Here is a 16,621-nt window from a genome sequence, read left to right as displayed (position 1 = left end):
ATATATATATATATATATATATATATATATATATATATATGAAAAAAAAAAAAAAAGAGTTTGCTGTGAGGAGCATCTCCTGGGAATGTCAGAAGTTATTGCCCAAACATGAGCTGAGCAAGGTTTATGGCCATAAGTAGGCCAAAATGGACAAGGGAAAGGCCCAGAGGCTTTAACTCCACAAAAAGAACTATAGGCAACTGAGGGATGCTGAGGTTGGCAGAAATAGTCTTCCTCAGGTTAGAAAACACCTGCTGGTTATTCAATATTGTCAATTCAATTCAAATTTTCAGCTTGGCAAATGTCCATACATATAATGTTATATAGACTAGGCTTGTTATACTTAAAAATACAGTTATATACATACATGAATACCTTAACAATTAATAAAAAAAGAGGCCATGAATTTGAAAGAGAACAATAAGGGAATGTGGGGGAAGGGAAGGAAAGAGAGAAATGATGTAATTACAGAATAATCTCAAAAAAAAAAAAAGTCTCTACAAATGTATTCAGAATTTCCTGATTTCATGAAGACCAAGAAAATATTTTAGGTTAATATTAATTTTTCTCAAATTTGTCCAAAAACTTGATGAATAAGTAAACTTCCTAATGCCTGTTATGAAACCAACATTACCCCAATAGTAATTACAAAGAACAACACAACAAAAGCAAAGGATTATTTGTTAATGTCCTTTTTATAAATATGGGTATAAAACCCCTCAGGGGTAGGATACACGAGTGACACTAGCCAAACAACCTCAATGGTATATTAAAATAATTCTTCACCATGTTCATTCAGGATTTATTCCAAGTATGAAAGGATAATACAGAATATGAAAATCATGGAATGTTATCTATTTATCCTGTTAAGAAATGAATGAATAATAAAAAGAATCTAATTATCTAATTGTGTATGAAAAAAGCATTAAAAAAGCTACCATCTTTTCATGATGAAGAATTCATGAATTAGGGATACAAGAAAAATGGGACAATAAAATTATATATATATATATATATATATATATATATATATATATATATATATATATAATTTTGGGATATATATATCCCATAACCAACATTATATTTTCTAGTGAAAAATTTCCAAGAAATCAAACTGTATCAAAGAAAGAATTTAAAATGTAGATTTTCATTCAGTGTCAGTAAAATATTTTGCTCATAAAGAATAGATTCGTGAGTTGGGTGTGGTAGTATAAATTATCCAGCTCTCTACAGGCAGAGGCAGAGAAATCTCTGTGAGTTCAAGCCAAGCTTAAGTAGTCTAGCTAGGATATCTAGTAAGACCCTGCTTGGAAAAAAGTCCTCATTATTTAGATTTAAAAATACAACTTTTTTGACGACACTGACACTGTTGGGAAACATAAGAGTAGTCCACGTACTGGGTTTAGAAGGATTGTGAGGAAGAGTTCGCCTCCTTTGATACTTTTATCCAATTCTTGAGGTCCTCCTGGATACTCCCTGTAGAAAATAGTATGTGTGAACAGCCCACAGGTCTGTCGAGGGAGGACCTAAAGACAAAGAGTTAAAAAACAGCACACTGGTAAGATTGAACTAGGAACAGTTATTACTCTCATAAGTTTGCAGTCAGAAAGAGTTCCTGATGCCTTATTGCAATCAAGACATGATGCTGGTTTAACTTCATGTATGTCAGTGGAGTAACTGAATCAAAATAAAAAATACGATTTTTAGTTTAGAACATGTGCCCAGTTTACTTTTTATAAATCTGAGCTACTGCCTGACTTGTGTTAAATAAAAAGTTGTCCTAGGGTTCATTTCATCCAGACAGCTCCCAAGTTTACAATTCTCATCTCATTAAGCTTCTCCTCTCCTTGCTTCCTATACTCAGGCTTGCATAATATGCTGGTTCTGGGATTCAAAGTAACCCCCCCCTCCTCATCTCTACCTTTGTCTGTACCACCGCCAGACTTTAAATTCATCTCAGTGGTAATCAAACAATGTAATGACTATTTTTGGAATATTTTTATTCAATTCTTCTGAAATATGGATGTTGAGCAGACAAAACAGGTCAGCAAATTGGCTCTAAAAATCTTATTTTGAATAATAAACTATTTAAAGACTTTGAGATAATGTATTCAGCTATCCAAGAAAGCCATGTTGGCGTTTATCCTTCAGTTAATTTTCATGACTAAATTCAAGGTAAATAAAAGCATGTAGTTTTGGCTAAAAGGAACATTTCCTTTCATGATATGTTGGCTGATTACAGAAGGAAAGAAAATCTCTTTTCTCTGTTTTTAAATTTAAGTGAATACTTTTTTTTATTCCTTCTGATTTTTTAGACATCAATTGTAATGTTGCCATTATCAATGATTTCCCATAACAATTTATGATCTTTGGTCCACTGGTGATACATTTTAATAATGATATAATTAAAGCCCTATGACAAAATTACTGCATGCCAAGTTGAGGTAGCTTTATATTCCTGTCTTTTCTTTTTAGACAGAGATTAGATACAGAAGTAGACAGATTGATGAATAGATAGTTCTAGTAGCAGTGTGAATCATGGACAAGGTTAGTGTAAATATTGAACAGAAAGAAGATAGTTTGAGACTCTTGTTGTCAAGGTAAAATCTTGACAACAAATGATGGAAACATGTTCGAAGACCCCTGGAACTGGGGGTGAGAATTTTCAAACTGTCTATTTTAGAACCAAGAAAATGGCGCCACTTTTTTGTTTTCAATGAATGATGCTAAATTCCCAGCTAAAGTTCATATGGGTTTGCTCTCATTTCTCATAATGGATATGTCATTTTAAAATTGGATTTGTAATTTTTTAGCTAATATATTTGGAAAGGAATTATATGCTGCCTTTCCTTGAAATATGAAAGAAGGAAAAAAAATGAAAATAAACAATGTCCTAAGACGCTCAGAATGCTTGAAAGTCAAAAAACACTAACCAGATGGATTTAGCTTTTAGATGTCATTGTTTCCTCTTATCCCTTGTCAGGGAAGTAATTGGAGGGCTGTTTCTTAATCCATGGAGCAACAATCTACCTTTATCTCTTTGTGAAACCACTCAAACAAATAGTTCTAAAGAATTCCTTAGGAGAAGCACAGGAGCCCCAGACTAAATTTCAAATTGAAAATGTCAATAGATAATCTATTCAAAATTCATTTGCACAATGCTCAGAGTGTTATACACTCTCTAAAATTATTTCACATCCTAGGAATCAAGCCTGTAGTAAAATAGTATGGCATTGTATGAACAGTCATCTTCATGGCATGGTGGAAACTTCTGAGAGTCATGAAAAAGAAGCTCTGTGTTGCATCCTTAGACAAACTGTTTATCCCTTCATCTACACACAGATATCAAGGGGCTTCAGACACAGCAGAATGTGCTCACCATGATGCTATTATGAATGAAGCCCTTCCTGTACCGTGCAGGTTTCAGATGTGGGTACTCCTCAGTGCTGGTGACCTGAATACCCCAGACTTTCTTCCAAGCTGCATACAGCTGAATATGGACTGGGTAGACCCCTGAGTGATGTGGGGCCACTGCATAGCCCAGGTTGATCGGAATTCCATGTTCCTAAAAGAAGTCAGAAGAACACTGTTATGATGTGGAGCCAATTGAGCTAATAAAATTTCTTTATATTTACTTGGCATATATATTAAGATCTGTATTAAGTAGGAGGAAATATAAAAATAAAATGGAGCTTTTAATCTTTCTTCAGTTCATCAGTTTCAGAAATATGATGCTATAATATGATGAATGTAATAAATACTCTGAGCTTGCTTTGTGTACCTAAAATTGTTATATTTACACACATTAAGTTTGAGAAGATGGTAGTGTTGTGAGTGACTGTCTTTTGAGCCGAACAGGTACCATCTTAGGACATTCAGACATTCTCGAAAAAGATGACCCCAGTTATGCTTGCTAATGATTTATATCCCTGAATCCCAGCTTGAAAGGGGGCGTTCGATTCTCACATTAGTCTCCAGTTTCTCCCTGCCACCTGTTGTATGCAACTTTGCCTTAACTGCATGTAACCCCCTTTGGAAGGGTTGGGGTGTACACGGGCCAGGGAAGACTGGAGTAGCTCCTATGAACTATGTGGTTATGGGATGATTTTTTATCCATGCTGGTAAGGCTAGGGAGTGATGCTCACATTCCTGTGTTAGGAAGCCCAATAAACTCACTGGCTTCTTATAGTGAACTCTGGAAGAATCATGGCTTTGCTTGTCTTTGGAACCTCAGAAGAAGGGGTGGACATTATTTATTTTTCACCTGGGAAGGAATTTAGCTACAATGGATCCCTTTTCTAGGCAGATGAAGGAAAAATAGAAGAGGAAGATGGAAGAACACAGTGTATGTGTGAGTGTGTGAGTGTGAGTGTGTGTGTGTGTGTGTGTGTGTGTGTGTGTGTGTATCCATGTGCATGCCTGGGATGTGGTATTGTAGCACACCAAGAATGTAAATATGATTCATAAGGCAATGAGAGCTTTTCTGTTTTTTTATTTGTATTTAATAGTATTTGAATTTCCTAAGTTTGAAGGGCTAATGTTGTTATTCCCTTCAAGAAGGAAATAGTGGAATGCCAAGATCAAAGTCATATATTAAGGAGATATTTCTGTGGTAAAGATTAGATGAAAATTGGTAACAAAACAAGATTGCACATGGTCAGTTCAAATTATAGGGCATTAATGGATCCAGAAAGTAAGAAAGTGTTAAAAGTCCAAGAGAGTTTGTATGTGGACGAAAATGGGGAGGTAAAAATTAGATCTCACCCTTTGCCATAAACTTTAGAAACTTCATTTACAACACATACAATTTACTGTGAGGTACTTTAATATACAGTCAACTCCAAATGACTACAGGTAAACATTTAAAGCAAGAATGTGAAAATATTTCAGTCACTGATGCTATATTTCTAGGTTTGTGGAATAGATATGCAGCGTTCAAATTTCTACTTCTTTTTATAACTTTCCCTTTAAATGCTTATGTGCTTTATAAAGTCTTGTAGGGCTGAATCTCATCAATTGAGCTTATAAATGAGGATATATAGTCAGATATGAAAGTTGATTGAATCAATAAACTGAGCACAAAATTGTTGACGATTGCTGTTTATATCATCTGTTACAGGGACACAGTACAGGGAAAGAATTCAGTCTTGGATGAGAGGCAAGCACTGAGTGGATTTTCAGGGCATCACCCACATGCCACATTGGCCGCAAAGATGGGCACTAAATAGTTCATGTCACTATTAGTTTCCTTTTATTGGATGACCCTTATTTTGTAGCTAAATTCAGTTCTATTTCATCAAGGCTGTTTTCTTACATCTATTATAATAAATGACTCTATAAAAATACTGAATTATGAAATCAATGCTGTAAAATGAGCTAGAGCCTTTTCCTAGGCATGAGGGAAAACAGATTTCTTAGTTCCAGCAAAGAATTACATTTTTGTGCTAGAGCCTCTTCCTCCTCTCCCCTCCCCTCCCCTCTCTTCTCTCCACTCTGCCCCTCTCATCCATAATATCTGAGTCCAATCAAATCCCATCCCTCATTAGTGCCAAGAGAATGTTCTACCACTGAGATAAATCCCAACCCTTAACTTGAATTTTCTGTACAAAGTGAAGTTGGAAAACTCCAAAGAGGCAGTGCCTATGTCACCTGGTCCCATCAAAGGGTCCTTCACTAAACTGCCACCACCAATTCGGTCTGGTGCCTGGGAAGTGGTGATGAAGTTAAGCATCTGGAAATGATGAAGATGAGGGATTATCCGGTGGATAAGGTATCCAGCCCACCATGACATTATCAGTGAAACAGAAATGAACTTCCCTGTGGAAGAAATCAGGGCAAGAGTGCTCATATCCCTTTGTCGGGTAAATAGAATTGGTGTGGCTATTTTGCCTGGAACAGCACTTATGACACATGGAAGAGGGAACTTTTTCTCCTTGTTCCTATTCTTGCAACTGTTTTCTACAAAAGCATTGTAAGTCTCCTATAATTTAGCATATGACAAAACAAGAGTGCAGAAACATACCCTCATATATTTCAACAAGAAATCTGTTGGCCTTACTTTGTACTATGGTCTGCTGCTTAATTCCAAATGCAAAGCATTACATGATAGACAAGAAGGGTAGGGTCACAGAAACAAAAAGATTAAGATGAAGTCTGCATAAGGGATTGAAATAACAAGCAACTATATTCATCCTACAAAATGGCATATCATTTTTGATATGAAGTAAAAGGAATTGTAAAACTTTTCATGAAAAATCAGGGGGGAAAAGCAATCGACTCAGTGAGCAGGAGGGAAGGGTCAGTAAAAATGATTTTATTATACTTATTGATTTCTGGAGGCTCGATACAATACTATCTGTAAGGTCATGCTACCACAGGGGCAACTGAAGCTCAATCAAAATAGTAAATCACACTAGGTAATTATGAGTTTATACTTTTTCAATCAAAATGATAACAGAAAGTGAAAAGGAATTCCCTCGTAAGTCTTTTCCTGTTATCAAGGGGCTTACTGAACCAGAAAGTTTCATTCTTAACTGTCCACAGCTTAAAATCCAATTCACAGAGAGTTGGTCAACTAAAACATAAACTAAATGACATATTTACACAAGATTACAAAAATTACAGACTTGGCAAGGCCTTTCCATGTAAATGTAGGAGACACTCAACCCACCTGAGATAGATAGGAATGATAGCTGAGAAAATAAAATTCAAGATCATTTTTATGATTTATTGACAAGTCATGTAGGATCAAAAGATAAGAGGCATCGCAAACATGTAATATTACTTAATAAGCAACTGCCAGGGTGGGGTTTAAAAAGTGACATCATTTTAACTGCATTTCAAAAATGATATGCTTCACAAAAAGGAGTTTGACACAACCACATTTTTTTTTTCAGTTAAATTCCTACTTCTTGCAGGGGTGGGGTAGGGTGGGGTGGCACAGTGGTAGTGGTGTAGTGAGACAGTGTGGTAAATTGTTGATATATGCAATATAATTGTTTTTCAAAAAATCAGAAAAAAATAAAATGCATATAGAATTAGAAGTGGTAACAGCAACAGAAAACCAAAGAACTCTTAAAACAGTCCTGAGTGACCATGTATTCTCAGCAATAGATGGGCGCCTGGTATCTATTAAGTGTTTTTCAGTTTATTCTTAGTGTGAACCTAATTATAATCTTCAGAGGACTGGAGAAGATCCAAATATCTGGCCAGTGAGGGTAAAGGTGAACATGCGGCGTTGTCATGTCAGCAAGTGTGAGAGCTAGAATCACATCTGGCCTCTCTGGACACTCAGTATATGCTTCTGTGTTCCCATGTCAGCTCTACTGTGACTGGATGGAACTGACTCAAAGGTAAATTTTTGGGAAGGAGAACACCTCTTCATTCTATTACTACTGAGAAAAGTTATACAAAGTACAAAAGTCACCATTTTTTTTTTTTTTTAAATCTCCTTTGCTGCTAGCACTTTTAATGCAAATGAGCTTCAGCCAATTAGGAGTGCCCAGGACTGCTTTGCGAGAGTGATAGGAAGCAAAGGTTAATTTCTTGTCTGAAAGGAAGACCTTGAAAACAAGACAGTCTGCTAGCAGTGTGGGTGCGGATTTGCAGGGAAACAGGAAAAGCCTAAGACTTGTGACTCTGCTCTAGTGGTTCCTCTGAAATAGTAGCCCCTGGGGGACCAGTTCTCTATGGCTCCTTGAGTTCCTGAGAAGTTCAGGACAGTCTGGCCTACTGCCCTTTCAGAGTTTTTATAAGCTCTCAAGGCACCTAGTTGATGCTGTCCTCCTTAAAAACAGTGTGATGTTCTAAACTTGGAAACCTAAGGGCAGAGCTTGTTTTGGATTTTCTAATACATTTTACAAGTTCAGCAGGTTCAGGTATAATGACTAATGGTTTGAATTATAGAAAGATAAGAGAAAAATTAAAAACCTGTTCAATATTTATTTTTATTGTTTAATATTTATGTTGTAATGTACTTAGATGATTGATATTGGTAAATATCTATTACCTACATGACAATATATATATGAACATTTTATACTTCTATATGTGTGTGTGTAAATATGGAGGGTAGATATTGCATATATATATATAATGCATGCACATGATGGCTGGATGTTATGTACCTGGTTGCCAACATGTAGACCAACAGTAAATGTATAAGAGACTACTGATCCTTTAAATGATAAACACTAGAGATACATCAAAGCACTTAGATTTACCAGGGTTGGTAGTACAGAATTATCATCACTTTGAAAACAGGTAGGAGGCTCATCCACCCGAGTTTTTACTCAGCTATATAACAAGTTGCAGGCCAGGATGAGCCACAGTAAAGTTCCATTTCCAATAATCAAGCAACAAACCAAGCAATTCAATTTCTGTGCACTTATAATAATTACTTTTGAGTTCATGATTTGTGTGAAGTGTTTTCTTTCATTCCAGGGCTTTGCTGGATGTAAGCTACAATTTCTACTGCCGTTTGATATCTGGAGAGGATTACAGAAAAATATAGGTAAATATATCGCAATTCTTGTTGAATTTTGCTCTATGAGTAGTTGACTTTAAAAAGAACATTATTGAGTATGCAGACATTTTGTTTCTGGGGAAAAAATGGTGTCCTTGGCATCAACTAAGGTTTAAATTTATTTCCAAATAACATTAGCTATGATGATATAATGCATTCATATCTAGTGGTATAAACATAGCTCATGGAGCCTTTCAAATATCAGGATCAGTGTCTTCATTTATATGTTTTCAATGTCATTGTCCCCTTATTCTAGATTTTTGGGGCAGATTAGTCTAGGAACTCCCAGGCTTTCCTCCATGCAGACATTTCTACATTATACTTCCAATGTCATCTAGTAGATCCCCAAATTGTTGAGTCTAGAAATATTCCTTCTTACGCCACAACTATGGCCTGTAGTTCTGCAAGAAGTGCTGCCACCTTAATAAATTGTTGCAAATAGTGTCACAGTCACAGAATCTTATGGACTCCATCCAAGGTAGGCAGCTCCAGTTCTACTGTGCTTGTGTTGTTACTAATTGTGTGAGTCTGAGGGTTTACATGAGTTTTCTGCATCTCAGACTCCTTATGTATAAAGTTAAGTTGAAACCATTAGAGGGTTAAATAATGACAGACATAAATAAACTAATATTTACAATGCTTAAAACATTATGAAGTCATTAGTTCCCATTTAAGTGTTTACTGGTTCAGAAGAGATACGCAGATCATTTCAGGAAGTATATCAGTTTTTGCAAATACAACTGTATGGGACATAATCGTCAAGCAAGGGTAGGGACTACAGACAGAGGCATAGAGAAGATGTACATTAGTAGAGAAGAAATCATGTCAATTCCTGTTAGTTTCACAGAGTGAAGAAGAGTCTAAAATCAGAAATGACAGTGGTTGGTATTTTACCACTAGCAACAGTTTCTCTCACAGAAGGTGTGTGATATCTCTTTGAGTTCTCTGGCTTTTTTTTTTTTCCACTCGAGTTTAGCAAGTGGAAAATTCTGATAACAGATAAGAGGTAAATGAGAATAAAACTGGGGACTCTTATTTTCTCTCCGCAATGTCATTTTGTGCTCTAAGACTACTTCAATCAAAGGCTACAACTGCGAAAAAGGCCTTCTCAAGTTTGGAAGTGGGTTTTTGTTAGGTGGTCTCTGTCTCTCAGAGGCAGTGCTGTAAGCCAAGATGAGAAGACTTCATTAAAACTATGTATGTGCATTTGTTCACAAAGATTATGTGTATAATAGGGAGTGTTTTTTTAAAAAAAATGCATAGTTAATAATGTGATTCCTTTTGTTTTGTTTTTAAACATACATGATGTTATTTTGTCCTGCTCTCTCATCTTTCTATATTTATCTCCTTCTCTGCTCCTTAAAGATCCCACACTTTCCCCACTTTACCTATCTGCTAACTCACATCCTGAACAAGGACAATGCCAATGGACTGGGAATCCTCCAGGAGTTCTCAGCCCCACACAATGAACTATAGGCAACCAAGAAGAACCAAGGGCAGAAGAAGTGGTCTGTCCCAGGAAAGAGCACACCAACGGATTGTCCAGTTCCTTTAAAGCATATATACAAATTATATTATATGGACCGGATAGCTTCTATCTATCTATCTATCTATCTATCTATCTATCTATCTATCTATCTATCTATCTATCTATCTATCTATTTATCTATCTATCTCTATATCTCTATCTGGAATATGTAATAAGGATTATTGAAAAAAGATACATTGCCTCAAGAGAAGGGCAGTGGGAAAATATATGGGAGAGTTTGGAGGGAGGAGAGAGAAGGGAACACTGTTGTGATTATAATACAACCTCAAACATAAAGCAAGTGTGAAAGCACTCCCCTTCTACACAACACTCCCCACTCTCATCCCACAATGTTCTCTCTGTCAAATTGTATGTGACCTTTTCATTACTTTGACTTTTCAAGCCTTATAATTAAGAAAATCCCACCTACCCAACAACAAATCTTATGGTAGCATTTCTTGGATGTAGCCTTATATCATGTATGAAATAGTTCAAATTTTTCTTTCATGAAATCATGAACATTTATGACTGTGGTCTCAGCTTTATGAAACATAGTATGATATAAGTAGCCATTGTAAGTACTTCCTTTTATTTTGGAATCTGGGGTAAAGCTGTAGGATGTAAGTAACACAATGAAGAAAAATTGATTTAAAAGCTCCTTCCTACATTGAGATATATTGCTTTTGGTGATTTTGCACTGTGGTTCTGGGATAATTAGAAACCACCTTAATAAATGGGCAAAAAGATCTATAGTTAACAACAGAGAAGTCAAACAGGTACAGGTGAGCATATGTAACCCTCTTATGCTTCATTTTGCAGGAATCTATTAGTAAATATTTTTCTGAAAGCCTGACACTCCATAATGGACTATAAGGAGAAAACAAGAGAAAAATGAGTAGGAAGATTCAAATCATGGTCACAGAGTCATACCTGGATCTCACAGAAGCTGGGGAAAATTAAAACAAGGAATTCTTATTTCCAAACCACGAAGAAAGGACTGGACATATGGCTTGCTTTCATAATTATAAAACTTTGTTCTTATTCACAAAACAATATAGGATATGATTGGAATTATTTCATAACCAAAATGCTTGGAACAGTGTTCTGTGCATTTCTGTGAGATAATAAATATTTTAAAAGAAACAACTGTAAAAATTAATTCACAGCTTCTTAAAAACATATTTTTCAGAAGTGAAATTAATGAAATGGTGAATGTTTAAATGAATGTATTCTGGGTAATGAGACTTTGTAGTCAACAGTACCTTGTTGACTTAAAGCATTGATCTCTTCTCTTATCTATACAACTTTGGGGGAGTGATATGTGGTAAGGGGAATAGGTTCCATTATCTATTTTTCCTTGTAAAAGGGGCTTGAGACCTTATTGTCATCTTTGAAAATGAATCTAGTATCATTGATTTTCCACTGCCTTTTTTAGGACTAAAATTGTCTTCTGTTTTCATAAGTGATAAAAGCAATGGCTGTGTAACCCTGGAAATTGGCTGGGTCAATCTTGACACGTTTTGGATTGAAGCCTGGTAAATGGTGACAAATCTCTGGAGGGCTCCGTGTTACAAATGGATTTTTCTTGGGGAAAAAGAAACAGCACAGCAATAGCATTGCTTCTACAGCGTTGAACTTTCTGATCCTAACTAGAGCTATTCTGGGCACTTGAGACGCATCCTCTAATATTCTTGCTCCCGCTGATAGTCAACTTGGTTTCTTAAAGGGAACTAAGAGAGAAGCTAAGCCAGACTTCACGCTAATTGTGGGGTGCTCCATTTAGCAACTTTACATAGTAAGGTTTTATGCTCAGTACTCTTACTTCATTTACCAGTCCAAAAGTATATATCTTTGTTCAATGTAACATTACTCCATGCATACTAACTGTATGTATGGGTTGTACACAGAGCCATGATATGCATTGGGGATATATCAGTGAGGAAAATAGATAAAAATCCCTTCCGTCAGTGAGCTTATATGCTAGTAGGATGAGACTGAAACTATAAAATAATGAATACATATATTACTTAACAGAAGGGAAATAAAGCAGAGATATCGAAAAGAATGAAGGACATCTCACTGTACTAGATTATCAAGCATGAATATCACAGAGAAGGAAATAATGTAGCTGAAGTATTAAACTTGTGAAAAAAAAAAAAACCTATTCCAAGTGACAGGGCTTCTGCAAAGAGATTTTCAAGTTAAATATTGAAAAACATCTAAAGGTGCCATGCAGAGTTGTTTTTCTAGAGAATAATCATATGGCATTGCTAACGGAATAGTGGCAGATCTTTTAGGCTCATAAATGCTATTAGTGTGTTATTTACCCCAAGCAGGAGAAGCAACAACTAGAAAGTTCTGAGCAGATAGATGGCATTGCTGAACTCACCGTTATACAAGTTTTGTGGCTATCATGGTATGAAATGATGGAAGAAAGGCAACTAGGGTTCACAAAAGCAGATATAATACAGACACAGCTCTGATGGGAAACAAGAAGAGCTTGGACCCTATGAGCATGATGGTACTTATGAGAAATATTTATAGTTAAATATTTCCCTTTATTGTGTGTGTGTGTGTGTGTGTGTGTGTGTGTGTGTGTGTGTGTATGAATATGTGTGGGTTACTATGCCCATGTAGCATAGGCTTCTGAGGATCTAAAGCCAAGTCCTTTTGTTTGTGCTTTAATCTTTGCACCATCTCCACAGCCTTATCTAAGAGCCTGAATACAGTGCCGGAGAGAAAGGCTATTTGGAAGGACTAAGTGCTGTTCAGTTAGAAAGCTAATCAGCTTAGGGGTAGAAAGATTAAGAGGAACATTCTATTTGAGAACAGACATCTACTAGCATATGAGAAGAAAGAATTTCAATAACAACAATTTTATTATTGACAAGAGTGACCTCAGCTGGAGTTTAGCAAGGCTACAAGATAAACTTGAAAATTACTATTGCTATTGATATTATTTTATGTGTTTAGGTGTATTCATTCAGGTATATCTGTGTGCTACAAATCATGCCTAGTGCCTGAAGAGGCCTGAAGATGGTTTAGAACCCATGTGGGTGCTAAAAATTGAACTTGGACAAACAGCTAAGGCTCTCAACTGTGGAGACACATTTCTATCACCAAGACAAAGATTTATATAAAGCCATATGATTTATTGATTAAAACAAAAACAAAAAAGCAAGTATCATCCCTTGAGCTTTCCTTGGTACTTAGCTTCTTGGGGTCTTTAGTTTGTAGAATAGTACTTTATGAATAATAGCCACTTCTCAGTAAGTACATATCATGCTTGTCTTTCTGGGTCTGGTTATGTCACTCAGGCAAACATTTCTATTTCCATCCACTTATCTACAAATTTCATGATGTCATTGCTTTTGATGACTGAGTAATAGATCATTGTTTACATGAACCACATTTTATTTATCCATTCTTTGCTTGAGGGTCATCTAGATTGTTTCTAGTTTGGGGATATTACAAATAAAGTTTCTATGAAAACAAATGAGCAAGTGTTCTTGTGGTAGGGTGAAATTTCTTTTGGGTATATGCACAGGAATGGTAGAGCTGTGTCTTGAGGTAGATCTAGTCCAAATTTTCTAAGAAACTGCTAAATTGTTTTCTGAAATGGTTTCACAAGTTTGCACTCCTACCAGCAACAGAGGACTGTTCTCCTTAAATAGATTAGACATCAGAGTTGGGTGGAAGGAGGGGACTGGATGGGAGAAGAGATGGGGATGGGAACAGGAGAGATGAGTTAGGAAGAGGATAGAGTACTGGGATAGACAACCGAATTTGCGTGTGTGGCTACATTTCTGGAACAAGCTAGAAACCTACAACAATGGAAATTCTCAGGAGTCTCTGAGGTGACCCTAGCTAAGACTCCTAGCGATGGGAGATATGTAGCCTGAACCAATCATCTTAGACTTCCAATGAAGGGATTAGGATATCAAGCCATCTACAAAACTTTAGGCCCACAATTTGTCCTGCTAAAAGGTTTGCAGGGGTAAAAGATGGATCAGAACCTGAGGGAAGAGCCAATCAACATCTGTTCCAGCTTGAGACCCATACCAAAGAGGGAGTCCACCCCTGGTAATATTGATTATATCCTGCTATTCATTTAGACAGGAGCCTAGCATAACTCTCGTCAAAGAGACTTCATCTAGCAACTGATAAAAAACAAACAAACAAACAAAAACAAACAAAACAACAACAACAACAACAAAAAACAAAAAAACCTATGCAGAGACTCATAACCATTAAATGAAGCTTGGGAAATCCAGTGGAGGAGGATTTGGAAGGATTGAAGGAGCCAGAGCCAGTAGGGTCAAAATCACTACACGAAAACTTATAAAATAACTAACTTGGGCCCATAGTTGCCCATAGAGACTGAACTGCCAACATGAGAGCATACATGAGATGGACCTAGGCACTTTGCACATATGTAACTGTTGTGCAGCTGGGTCTTCATCTGGGACTTCTAAATCAGGAGCAGGGCCTGTCTCTGACTCTGTTGCCTGACTTTGAACCCCTAACTGGGATGTCTTGTCTATTCTCAATCAAAGAAGATGCACCTAGCCTTACTGCAACTTGGTACATCAAGGGTGGCTGATAGCTCTGGAAGGCCTCCATTATTCTGAGGAGGTGGACAGAGACGAGATGGGAGGAAAAGAGGGAGAGGAAGCTGTTTTTGGAGTATAAAGTAAATAAACAAATAACCAACCAACCAACCAATAAATAAACAAAGCAGGTATATAAGCAGAAAAAAAAGACAATATATAAAAATATATGCATGGAAGGTATTTTCATTAATAGATAAGGAGAAGAAACAAAGTCCAAATACTGAGAAATAGTATAACTCATGAGGTATAAGTTACTGCATGGATCCATAGTATAATGGGAGCTTACTAAAGTCTGAGAGATATTTGGGGGAGTTTAGGGGTGTTTTTTGTTTTGCTTTGTTTTGTTTTGTTTTTTCCGGGGGATGTGTGCATTTGTTATTATCTTTGTTCATGTTTGTTTTGGGTTATATTTGTTGAAGAACAAATTTTACTTTTTCATTTACCTAACTGTCTTAAAAAGACTTTTTTTTTTTAAAAAATGATTGTTCTTTCTTGCCCCCCCCCATGAAAATTCCTCATAAAACCTTACATGTGAATGACTTTCTTTGTGAACAGCCAATTCACTGACATTTTTGAAGAAGAAAATAATGCTGATGGCAAATATGGTTGTGATGTAAGTACAAAGAATTACTAGGGTTTAACCCTGGATGGCAATCAATAATCTGGTCAAGAACAGTTGCTCATCAGAGTGACTTAAGATATGCCAAGAATTGCAAAAGTAAAGACCAGGAGTATAGCAAACCAAAAAAAAAAAAAAAAAAAAAAAAAAAAAAAATCAATTTAAATTTGCTGTAGTCCAGAAATGAGTCTGTAGCCTTTAAACAAAGCAGTTTAAAGAAACAGAAATTAGTAGTCTATTTTTAGACAGGGAATTAATTTGTAAGAAAGGCAGAACTCTAGACTGTGGCTGTGAATACTCAAGTGGAAAGAGGACTAGTTTGCTTCTAGAGTCCATATGGTGGTTTGAATGAAGGTAGCCACCCTAATCTCATAGGGAGTAGCATAATTTGAAAGGATTGGGACATGTAGCTTTGTTGTAATTGGTATGGCTGTGTGGGTAAAGTGTGCCATTGGGGATGAGCTTGGAGGTTTCAGATGCTCAAGCCAGGCCCAGTGTAACTCTCTCTTCCTGCTGCCTACTGATTCAGATGTAGAACTCTCAGCATGCTCTCCAGTACTATGCCTGAATGCCTTCAGGCTTCCCACTATGTTGACTATGGACTAAACCTCTTAACTGCAAGCCAGCCCCAATTAAATGTTTTTCTTTATAAGAGTTGCCATGGTAGTGGTGACTGTTCATGTCAATAGAATATTGACTAAGACACACTGACATGATCATTACAATTTCTTTAATATATCAATTTGTATCAGAACACAAACTTGAGTATTCTCATGGCAGGCAATCCCTTAATTTATGGTAATTTTAAAACAATTTATAGCAATCAAACATTCCTATAGAAGATATTTCACTAGGTAATATTGGTCACTTGAGATCTAGTCATATTGGTTATTAAAATTATGTTCTCCTCTCAGTAGAAGAGTTCAAATGCCTCAAGTTAAATTTGTAAAGGCTAGAGAGATGGTCTCATCCGGTTAGAGCACTTCTGCTCTACCAGGGGACACAATTCAGTTCCCATACCAAGCTCTAGGGGGAATATGATATCTTTTCCTTGCATCTGTACCCCTGCCTGCCAACATACACATTTGAAAATCTCTAAAATTATGCCTACTGTTTTACTTCCATTTGGCTCTCACCATAGTGAAATTGCTTTTGTATAAAAGGCACATACCAGTATTTCACTAAAATAATAAGGAAGGCAATCATTTAAAGAGACAAAGAGATAGCATAAGCACTAATTTGACAAGTAGGAACTGAGAAACAGAGCTTGCAATGAAAGGGCCACCGTCCTAGTCAGGCCATTAAACACTATGGCAAACCATCATGCTCATCAT

The 16,621-nt window shown here is 36.4% G+C and overlaps 1 protein-coding gene across 1 annotated transcript in view; it reads right to left on the bottom strand.

Moving 5' to 3' along the window:
• The window catches only part of Ndst4 (N-deacetylase and N-sulfotransferase 4), a 284,607-nt gene that overhangs the window by 111,107 nt on the left and 156,879 nt on the right, over positions 1–16,621 (bottom strand). The window contains exons 4-5 of the mRNA XM_021196396.2: positions 3,383–3,568; positions 1,401–1,529 (exon numbers count right to left, since the gene is read on the bottom strand). Coding sequence (XP_021052055.1) covers positions 1,401–1,529; positions 3,383–3,568 — 315 coding nt within the window. The remainder of the gene's footprint in view (positions 1–1,400; positions 1,530–3,382; positions 3,569–16,621) is intronic.

Source organism: Mus pahari, chromosome 4 (assembly GCF_900095145.1).
Source record: "Mus pahari chromosome 4, PAHARI_EIJ_v1.1, whole genome shotgun sequence".
NCBI lineage: Eukaryota > Metazoa > Chordata > Mammalia > Rodentia > Muridae > Mus > Mus pahari.
Note: the sequence above shows the minus strand (reverse complement) of the source record. Positions and strands in the feature narration are given on the sequence as shown.